General features: G+C 39.3%; 1 protein-coding gene across 8 annotated transcripts in view; it reads right to left on the bottom strand.

Moving 5' to 3' along the window:
• Nucleotides 1–12,124, bottom strand: part of LOC133560769 (nuclear factor 1 B-type-like) — a 161,859-nt gene that overhangs the window by 114,732 nt on the left and 35,003 nt on the right. Inside the window, exon 3 of one of the 8 annotated variants that reach the window (XM_061913677.1) lies at nt 911–1,595. The exons of the other annotated variants lie outside the window; for them this stretch is intronic. Within the exon in view, the coding sequence (XP_061769661.1) occupies nt 1,414–1,595 (182 nt within the window). The 3' untranslated portion in view covers nt 911–1,413. Of the gene's footprint in view, nt 1–910; nt 1,596–12,124 lie in introns of those variants that run through there. 8 annotated transcript variants of the gene reach the window in all.

Here is a 12,124-nt window from a genome sequence, read left to right as displayed (position 1 = left end):
ACATATATTTTTTTAACCCATTTACGAACTCTAAATGGGTGAATTTTGGCGAATTAAACGCCTTTCTATTGTTCGCTCTCGGAGCGATGACATCACAACGTGACGTCACCTAGGTAGTCAACCAGCATTTTCCAAAACACATTACAAACATCGAATCTAATCAGCTCTGTTATTTTCCTTTTTTTCGACTGTTTTCCGTACCTTGGAGACATCATGCCTCGTCGGTGTGTTGTCGGAGGGTGTAACAACACAATCAGGGACGGATTCAAGTTGATTTACGTGGAATGTGCATCGATTAGCACGGCATGCTAATCGATGCAAACATCCTACTTAGGCTAGCTGTATGTACATTTGTAGCTATATTTGCATCCAGCCTTTCTCTCCACCCACATTTAATGCCAAACAAACACTTACCAATCGACGGATTTAAGTTGCTCCAGTGTCACAAGATGCAAAAGTCCCGATCGTTTGGTCTGCACATTTTACCGGCGATGCTAAGGCAGACAATCGGCGAAAAGCGTCAATAGCTATTCGCTCAATAGCTTCGGTTTCTTCTTCGATTTTGTTTTCGCTATCTGCCTCCATACTCCAACCATCCGTTTCAATACATGCGTAATCTGTTGAATCGCTTAAGCCGCTGAAATCCGAGTCTGAATCCGAGCTAATTTCGCTATATCTTGCTGTGCTATCCGCCATGATGGCATCACTAAATGACGTCAAAGGAAAATGGACGATGGATTTAAAGATAGCGAAAATCAGGCACCATGATGGGTAAAATTTTGAAAAAAACTTCGAAAAATAAAATAAGCCACTGGGAACTGATTTTTATTGGTTTTAACCCTTCTGAAATTGTGATGATGTTCCCCTTTAAGATATAAGTGTTTGGAGTTCTGAGCAGCACCAAATAGGCTGGAAAGTTGAGGTGTCATTTATAACCAGACAAACACTTATGAACAATTACTGTACTTGCAAAGTTTTGACAGGACGGCCATGATTTTAACCAATCGTGGTCAAATTTGACAGACATGGAGCTGTCAGCGCCCTCAAGTGTGTACCAAATGTGGTCGCAGAAATTACTGTACTTTTTAATTGTCTACGATGGCTTTGCTGTTGCTTTGGCATGTGGTCTATATGTGAATTTTGCCCCTCAAAAAGTGGACAAAATGTGTTTTGTTTTTTTAAATACCAGTGTACATATGGAAATGTTTCATTGCAGTAAAAGCAACTGTTTGGAAGGGGGGTCGGGGAGGGGGTTAGCGGTACAAAGAGTCCATTTACTATGAGTTGTGCAAACAAGGTGATTTATTTTTTCATTCTATCAATTGAGCGAGAATTACACAGATCATATGACACCATATGGAATTCTTTTTACACATAATGTATTTCCTTTGCAGGCACTGTGAAAGGCGAGGCCTACAGGGAGTCCTCTTTAGGCGGCAGGGGAGAGGGGAAAAAAAAGGCTGTATGTATGGAAGGGAGGGGGGGTTCGAGGGGTTTAGTAGGGGGCGGTCCAAGCACGCTCAGCGAAAAATATGCCTCATGCACTCGTTGAACTTGGGGCCTGCGCGGGCTTCTCTGAAGGTTACAGGAGAAGCCTGTGCAGAGACGAGCAGGAGAAAGAAGCCATGCATCAGCGATCCACACACACACACACACACACACACACACACACACACACACACACAGTTTTTGCTGGAGCCCCTTCAACCCTCCTATCCCAAGTCCAAAATCAGGCAAAACGTTTTTAAACTATATATATATATATATATATATATATATATATATATGATATTTACATGCACACACACATATACTGTATACAAATACTTTATATTTATATATATATATATATATATATATATATATATATATATATATATATATATTACAAGGCGCATTAAAGGAGTCGTATTATTATTATTTTTTTCTAAAAAGTAAACACTTCCTTTACTTGTGGTCTACATACAGTGGGGCAAAAAAGTATTTAGTCAGCCACCGATTGTGCAAGTTCTCCCACTTAAAATGATGACAGACGTCTGTAATTTTCATCATAGGTACACTTCAACTGTGACAGACAGAATGTGGAGGAAAAAAAACAGGAATTCACATTGTAGGAATTTTAAATAATTTATTTGTAAATTATGGTGGAAAATAAGCTCTCACTGATAGAAGGAGGTTTTGGCTCAAAATCTCACGATACATGGCCCCATTCATTCTTTCCTTAACACGGATCAATCGTCTTGTCCCCTTAGCAGAAAAACAGCCCCAAAGCATGATGTTTACACCACCATGCTTCACAGTAGGTATGGTGTTCTTGGGATGCAACTCAGTATTCTTCTTCCTCCAAACACGACAAGTTGAGTTTATACCAAAAAGTGCTATTTTGGTTTCATCTGACTACATGACATTCTCCCAATCCTCTGCTGTATCATCCATGTGCTCTCTGGCAAACTTCAGACGGGCCTGGACATGCACTAGCTTAAACAGGGGGACACGTCTGGCACTGCATGATTTGATTCCCTGTCAGCGTAGTGTGTTACTGATGGTAACCTGTGTTACTTTGGTCCCAGCTCTCTGCAGGTCATTCACCAGGTCCCCCTGTGTGGTTCTGGGATTTTTGCTCACCATTCTCATGATCATTTTGACCCCACGGGATGAGATCTTGCGTGGAGCCCCAGATTGAGGGAGATTATCAGTGGTCTTGTATGTCTTCCATTTTCTAATAATTTCTCCCACAGTTGATTGTTCACTATTATACATTCACTCTTCCCAGTCTGGTACAGGTCTACAATTCTTTTCCTGGTGTCCTTCGACAGCTCTTTGGTCTTGGCCATAGAAGAGTTTGGAGACTGATTGTTTGAGGCTGTGGACAGGTGTCTTTTATACAGATAACGAGTTCAAACAAGTGCCATTAATACAGGTAACGTGTGGAGGACAGAAGAACTTCTTAAAGAAGTTACAGGTCTGTGAGAGCCAGATATCTTCCTTGTTTGAAGTGACCAAATACTTATTTTCCACCATAATTTACAAATAAATTCTTTAAAATTCCTACAATGTAAATTCCTGGATTTTTTTTCACATTCTGTCTATCACAGTTGAAGTGTACCTATGATGAAAATTACAGACCTCTGTCATCATTTTAAGTGGGAAAACTTGCACAATCGGTGGCTGACTAAATACGTTTTTGCCCCACGGTATATGCAATATATATATATCCATCCATTTTCTACCGCTTATTCCCTTTCGGGGTATGTATGTGTGTGTGTATGTAAATATTACATATATATACATATATATATATATATATATATATATATATATATATGTATATATATATATATATATATATATATATATATATACATACACATATATATATGTATATATATGTAATATTTACGTACACACACACATACATACACATATGTTATATGTATGTGTATATATATATATATATATATATATATATATATATATATACAGTATATATATATATATATATATATATATATATATATTATGTACACCCTGCAGAACACAACATTTGCTCATCTGCCTCCCGCACGAGCGTCTGCTGCTCGGATAACAGAGAGAAGCAGCGAGCAAATCGCCTTTGACACCCGGCTTCCTTCCCTCCTCGGAGCCTGCCGGTATCCGAGGAGGCGTGTATCCGCTGCCGCGCCCCTAAGCCCTCGGCCCACACAAAGGTAGGAAGCGGGCGCCGGAGCACGGCGCATTGTGACGAGGAACACTAAATCACCTCTTGTTTTATCCGACACGATGTTTACGCACGTTTCGGCTCGCTGGAAACCATAAAGACAACAAGGGCCTTGTAAATTTGGGAGAGGGGGCTGCTTGTAAGAAACCTAATAACTAATTTAACACTCTCTGCTGTGGGGTGTAGATGATCACAAATAATTTTTTTCGATTAATATGACGATTTAAAAAAATAATAATAATTACCTGCCAGTTTTAAGGCATCTGTACTAAAAACTAAAGAAATGAGAGTTTAATTCAGAAAATGTTAAACATACATATCATATATACAAACCCCATTTCCATATGAGTTGGGAAATTGTGTTAAATGTACATATAAATGGAATAAAATGATTTGCAAATCATTTTCAACCCATATTCAGTTGAATATTCTACAAAGACAACATATTTGATGTTCAAACTGATAAACATTTTATGGGGGGAAAATAATCATTAACTTTAGAATGTGATGCCAGCAACACGTGACAAAGAAGTTGGGAAAGGTGGCAATAAATACTGATAAAGTTGAGGAATACCATCAAACACTTATTTGGAACATCCCACAGGTGTGCAGGCTAATTGGGAACAGGTGGGTGACATGATTGGGTATAAAAGTAGTTTCCCAAAAAAGGCTCAGTCTTTCACAAGAAAGGATGGGGCGAGGTACACCCCTTTGTCCACAACTGCGTGAGCAAATAGTCAAACAGTTTAAGAACAACATTTCTCAAAGTGCATTTGCAGGAAATTTTGGGATTTCAACATCTACGGTCCATAATATCATCAAAAGGTTCAGAGAATCTGGAGAAATCACTCCATGTAAGTGGCATGGCCGGAAACCAACTTTGAATGACCGTGACCTTCGATCCCTCAGACGGCACTGTATCAAAAACCGACATCAATCTCTAAAGGATATCATCACATGGGCTCAGGAACACTTAAGAAAACCACTGTCACTAAATACAGTTCGTCGCTACATTTGTAAGTGCAAGTTAAAGCTCTACTATGCAAAGCAAAAGCTATTTATCAACAACATCTCAATTTCTCTGGGCCCGAGATCATATAAGATGGACTGATACAAGTGGAAAAGTGTTCTGTGGTCTGATGAGTCCACATTTCAAATTGTTTTTGGAAATATTCAACATCGTGTCATCCGGAGCAAAGGGAAAGCGAACCATCCAGACTGTTATCGACGCAAAGTTCAAGAGCCAGCATCTGTGATGGTATGGGGGTGCATTAGTACCCCAGGCATGGGTAACTTACACATCTGTGAAAAGGCACCATTAATGCTAAAAGGTACATACAGGATTTGGAACAACATATGCTGCCATCTAAGCGCGGCTTTTTTATGGACGCCCCTGCTTATTTCAGCAAGACAATGCCAAGCCACATTCAGCACATGTTACAACAGCGTGGCTTTGTGAAAAAAAGAGTGCGGGTACTTTCCTGGCCCCCCTGCAGTCCAGACCTGTGTGGCGCATTATGAAGCGTAAAATACGACAGTGGAGACCCTGGACTGTTGAACGACTGAAGCTCTATATAAAACAAAAATGGGAAAAAATTCCACTTTCAAAGTTTTAATAGTTAGTCCAAACGTTTATTAAGTGTTGTTAAAAGAAAAGGTGATGTAACACAGTGGTGAACATGCCCTTTCCCAACTACTTTGGCACGTGTTGCAACCATGAAATTCTAAGTTAACTATTATTTGCAAAAAAAAAATAAAGTTTATGAGTTTGAACATCAAATATCTTGTCTCTGTAGTGCACTCAACTAAATATGGGTTGAAAATGATTTGCAAATCATTGTATTCCGTTTATATTTACATCTAACACAATTTCCCAACTCATATGCAAACGGGGTTTGTATGAATAAATGCCTTAGGCTTTTATGCTACCAATTAAAAGAAAGCACACAAAATGCATGAGGTATTATTTCCAAATTGGTGGCCAAGCTGTCGAGGTATCAATAACTTTGGTTGCCTCTACAACAGCTCGCGTTGGCGTTTTTCACCCGGCTTTTGGACGACATGAGTCACCAAATATTCAAAAGAAAAAACACAAACCATCTGACATGTAGAATTCAATTGGGAACAGTTCAGCTCTGTATTTTTGGGTTTGATTCCTAGTTGTTGTTTTTTTGCACAAGTGTGTTTTAGGTGGCCGCTTTGAGGTCCGAGGGACAGAGCGGCATAGATCTGGTCCAGGAAGGGGGCAGAGCTCATCGATTAGAGCAGGGGTTCTCAACCTTTTTTCAGTGATGTACCCCCTGTGAACATGTTTTTAATTCAAGTACCCCCTAATCAGAGCAAAGCATTTTTGGTTGAAAAAAAGAGATAAAGAAGTAAAATACAGCACTATGTCATAAGTTCCTGATTTATTAAATTGTATAACAGTGCAAAATATTGCTCATTTGTAGTGGTCTTTCTTGAACTACTTGGAAAAAAAGGTATAAAAATAACTAAAAACTTGTTGAAAAATAAACAAGTGATTCAATTAGAAATAAAGATTTCTACACATAGAAGTAATCATCAACTTAAAGTGTCCACTTTGGGGATTGTAATAGAGATCCATCTGGATTCATGAACTTTATTCTAAACATTTCTATGGAACATGTTCACAAAAAATGTAGCTGTCAACACTGAAATTGCATTGTTGCAGTTCTTTTCACAGTTTATGAACTTACATTCATATTTTGTTGAAGTATTATTCAATAAATATATTTATAAAGAATTTTTGAACTGTTGCTATTTTTAGAATATTTACAAAAAATCTCACGTACCCTCTTGGCATACCTTCAAGTACCCCCAGGAGTACGCATACCCCCATTGGAGAAACACTGGATTAGAGTGCATGTGAAGTGCACGATTTCCCCAGACAAAGACAAGACCTCAGTCACATTACGTCAATTTTCGTGACTTTTCCACGTTTAATGAATGCTGTGCTCCCTTTGTATTAGCCAATTTCGTGATTTTGTCGGCGATATAGGGCCCGAGGTAACTCCAAGCAAGTCGTCCTCCCCACTGGAATTCATGTACCCCCCTGCATCTGCATCCATGCATGTGTAGGAATGCAAGGAATGCGGAAATGCAATTGTGCATTTAAGGAATCTTTCACATATGTACAATCAGTACACAAAATAACACCATACTTTTAGAATAAAATAGAATATAATAGAAAGTACTTTATTGATCCCTGTACTGTGTTGTTTAATCTACATGCTTCCCAATAAAAAAATAATAAACAATCTATTGTACAAGTCATTATGTTTTGGTTTTAATTAATCTATGCATGGGATAGTGGTAGAAAAAAAAAACGAACATTATGGAAGTAAAAATGGAATTCAACTTTTCAGAAAGACAATATTGTGGAGTGTGTCTACTGCCAAACGCCACACCACGTTAATTGAAATGGAATTGGGAATTAAATCAACAAATGATTCCCGAACGTGGCGCACGCTGCTGCTCACAGCTCCCCTCACCTCCCAGGGGGTGAACATGGGGATGGGTCAAATGAGGACAGATTTCACCACGCCCAGTGTGTGTGTGACAATTGTTGGGACTTTAACTTTAATATAATTAATGCCCGCCAGCGATGTATGGAAAAAAACAAAAAAACAGGCTACACTACACATCTTAAAATCACCAGACATCTTAAAGGCCTACTGAAACCCACTACTACCGACCTGATAGTTTATATATCAATGATGAAAAATTAACATTGCAACACATGCCAATACGGCCTTTTTAGTTTACTAAATTGCAATTTTAAATTTTGCGCGAAATATCCAGTTGAAAACGTCGCGGTATGATGACATCATGGATTGTAGCAGACATTTTGTTCCAGCCCCGATACCAGCGATAAGTCGTCTGCTTTAATCGCATAATTACACAGTATTCTGGACATCTGTGTTGCTGAATCTTTTGCAATTTGTTCAATTAATAATGGAGACGTCAAAGAAGAAAGATGTAGGTGGGAAGCGGTGTATTGCGGCTGCCTTTAGCAACACAAACACAGCAGGTGTTTCCTTGTTTACATTCCCGAAAGATGACGGTGAAACTTTACTATGGAACAGAGCGGTCAAGCGAACATGGTTCCCTACCACATGTCAACCGGCAGGTTTCGGTGAAAAAATTGTGGTAATAAGTCGGCTCTTACCGTAGACATGAGCGGAGAGCTTGCGTCGTTCCTCGTGCACCTGTCAAAGAGGCAGCTGCGGACTCTCTTGCCTCCTCCGACCGGCCGCCCTCGAACGTGGGATGCTTCCACCGTGGAGGCGGGGGGGGGAAAAATATCTCAGCCCGGCCCCAACGGCTGCCTTCGCTTCGCCTTGTCGAGAAACGTGGCTTCCCTCAGAGACATTGGCGGTCACCACACCCGTGGCCACACCCCTCCGACTTTCAGGTACGACCATAAAATCTCACTAAAACACTACTAACACAATAAGCAGATAAGGGATTTTCCAGAATTATCCTAGTAAATGTGTATAATAACATCTGAATCGCTCCCACTGCCCTCGTCTTTTTTTTTTTCTTCTTTTTTTTTCTAATCCTTCAATTTCACTTTCCTCATCCACGAATCTTTCATCCTCGCTCAAATTAATGGGGAAATCGTCGCTTTCTCGGTCCGAATCGCTCTTGCTGCTGGTGGCTATGATTGTAAACAATGTGAGGATGTGAAGAGCTCCACAACCCGTGACGTCACGCGCACATCGTCTGCTTTTTTTATTAGCGACCAAAAGTTGCGAACTTTATCGTGGATGTTCTCTACTAAATCCTTTCAGCAAAAATATGGCAATATCGCGAAATGATCAAGTATGACACATAAAATGGACCTGCTATCCTCGTTTTAATAAGAAAATATCATTTCAGTAGGCCTTAAAAAGGTTATACAACCATCAGTCAACCAGTGACGGACACTGTAAATGTAATCATTTACAGGGAAAAGGCTAACCTAGCATGATGCTGTTGATAACAATGTCAGCATTTTATATTGTTAGCATTGTAGCTCACATAGCTATGCTAGTGTTGCTACTCCTTAATGTTACCTTGTTTTATGTGATGCACGGCTGAGTTGCAGTGCATGCAAGGACTGACATTGTCCAAAATGTGTCCGAAAATAGATAAATCAGGATTGTACGATACAATTTACTTATTAACCTTCTAAAAGCGCCAGACTCTGTTACTGAGGATAATCAAACCATGATTTAATTCGATTGTAAATGAACTTTGGCTAAACACTCAACGCCCTACTTTGTATAATGCTCTGTGCAACAACATTAACACATACATGAAAACATCACATTCACATTTAGCATTCCTCTATTGCTAAAACTCACTGAACGATCCAATTACTTCCAATTACCCAGTAGCATAGGTATCACTTTTTCGCTCTATGTGAACTTTGTATATGCAGAAAAAAAAGATCTTCTCCAAACCTATGAACAGTGACCATGTCTGCAAGGTGGTGAAAGGGAACGCAAACATGGTGGCGGGCCTGAGACAATGGCATGCATTCGACTGGCGGAAGAAGGGGTCAAAGGGTAATCAGTAGTAAATACAGAGCTGAAAGAATTGGTCACTTTGCCTTTTCCTCAATAATTAGCAGACCATAAACACCTCATAAAATAACCACTTTCTGTGCCTCACAACAGACCAGAGCTGCATTCACACAAACAGTCCGGGATCTTGAAAGATTACATAACATACTAGAGGTGGGAATCTTTGGGGATTTGATTACGATTCTTGTGGTGACGGTTCGATTCAGAATGGATTCTCGATTCTACACTATTCTCGTAATATATTATTGGGTATATAAATAACAATGAAACCTGTTCAAAACCGGTTACAGTTTACAAAAGCTACACTGTTAGCTTAAAAAAACATATTTTTGTTAATGTATTCCTAAAAATTGTATGTGACTTGTGTTGGTTACACTTTATTCAAATAAGATGTGAATGCATTTGCCATTCATTGTTGTTTATTTGCTTGTTTGTGTCCATAATTTATGTCTACCTAATTCCCTTGCAAGAAATAACAGGAATGTAGTGTCCAGTATTTATTACACAGTCACACTGGTTGATTTTTTTTTTAATTTTTCTAAAAAGTTACTGAATCGATCTCAACTGACTGAATTGTTTCGGATTGTATCGCTCTAAAATAAATAATATCGCCCTGAATCGCATCGGCAACATCAAAATCTGAATCTAATCGAACTTTTGTTCAAACTAATCGTTACACTCCTAATTTATACATAAGTACTGTAGGGCTGGGCGATATAGCCTTTTTTTAATATCTTGATATTTTTAGGCCATATCGCCATACACGATGTATATCTCGATATTTTGCCTTAGCCTTGAATGAACACTTGATGCATATAATCACAGCAGTATGATGATTCTATGTGTCTACATTAAAACATTCTTGTTCATACTGCAATATTTTTATGCTCATTTTAAAATTTCATGCAGAGAAGTAAATCACAACTAAGTCAATTTAGCAAATCTGTATTTATTTAAACAGTTATTAAGCAGTGGGACAAACATTAATGTCATTTCCAAAACAGAAAGTGCAAGATTGTCAGAGACATTTTAAAACAAGGTATTAGTGCACTTTTGTGCATGATGTCACAAAGATGACACATCAAAACAACACTAAATTAAAGTGCACTTTTTGTCCAGAAGGCCACTACTATAGTTTAAAACAAATAAAGTGCACTTTTGCGCATGATGTCATACAAGATATTTCAATAAGTGTCAAATAAAAATGAGCCGCATAATAGGAAATCAAATAGTGTTCGTCCTTCGCTATGTGGTAGGTTTCTGCGGACATTATCTTCTTTTGTTCTTGACTTGTTTTTTTTATACGGTGTTGATCTGGATATCATTTCCTCGAAATTCTGATGGTGTGGGCGCGTGGCACTGATTGAAGATGTTGACAAGCGGAGTAATCACTCTTCATTCTTTAGCAGGTGACTTTTCAAATGATGCTACACATTAGCAGTAATGCTACTTTTTGTAGCAACGGTTTTTCCCCATACTTGACAAATTACGGTTCTCTGTTCGACATATTCTCACTTGAAGCCAAACCACCGCCAGACGATGGACCCCCTGCTCTTTTTCTTGGGAAAAATGTTTTCCTTCATTTGTTACCAGATCAGCACCTTCTTTCTCTCGTATTACCACTCGCACGGCTCTGTTAGCATCAAAGCTAATGTTACACATGCTGCTACCTTTCTGCTCCGCGAGGGCGTATACGTATGTGACGTATGTAAGAAGGTGCGCTTGCTGTCTGTGAGAAGGAGAGACAGGAAAGAGTGAAGAGCCTGTAGTCTAATGCCCTCAGCTAAAAGCAACTGCATAAGAACGTATAATGGAATGTCACGATATAGTAATTTTCTATATCGCACAGAGAAAAACTCGCGATATATCGAGTATATCGATATATCGCTCAGCCCTAACGTACTGTACATTCATGCATACGTACAAATACGTATGTACTAACTAGGGCTGAGCGATACATTGTAAGATATATCGATATATTTTTAAACAAGATATGAATTAAGAAAATATCGATATAATTTATTTCACGTTAAATGACCAAACGCTTCTTATTTGTTGTGTTCCTTGTTCTCCCCCGCTTCCCACTCCCTCTCAACACTCCATCCATCCATCCATTTTCTACCGCTTATTCCCTTTTGGGGTCGCGGGGGGGCGACCAATTGCAGAGGAGAGGTGTTTAGTAGTCCATGGAGTGTTAAGAGGAAGGGACTTGTCCAGGGTGTACCCTGCCTCTCAACGCTCCATGGACTACTAAACACCTCTCCTCTCAAGACGTGCTTGCATGTATAAGAGGATCCATGATTGGTTGGCTGGTTTACTATGACGAGTCACGATTGGTTTAGATTAAGGCAAAATATTAGGGACAGGCCACTCAGAGGCAAGAGAGGGCGGGTCCTGGAACCAGGAAGGGAAATCACAACAGACATCCCAAATGACGACGAGAGAGTTGTAGAAGACAAGAGGGATTATTCAAACCGACGAATTATATATTAAAAAAAACTAGTGGAAGATGGCAGAGTGATTCTCTTCTTTAGATGTTTTTTTTTAGCGATGTAGACGACGTCCAGGAAACCCACACTGCGCCTACTTGGCCACATTTGTACAAATGTATGCGTCTGGATAAAACATTCATGTAAGTTGTTTACCATGTAAACTCAAATCAAAAATGTTCTCCAGTTGCCAAGCCGGGCGTATTTCGCACGAGAAATGTTGCCAAAGATGTATGCCGAAGTCATCAAGATCGTAGCCGCACAATTAAGTCAAGTCACTTACTTGGCGCTGACCAGAACATAAATGTGTGACAGTCCATTACATC

Source organism: Nerophis ophidion, linkage group LG10 (genome assembly GCF_033978795.1).
Source record: "Nerophis ophidion isolate RoL-2023_Sa linkage group LG10, RoL_Noph_v1.0, whole genome shotgun sequence".
In the NCBI taxonomy this organism is placed as follows: Eukaryota; Metazoa; Chordata; class Actinopteri; order Syngnathiformes; family Syngnathidae; genus Nerophis; species Nerophis ophidion.
Note: the sequence above shows the minus strand (reverse complement) of the source record. Positions and strands in the feature narration are given on the sequence as shown.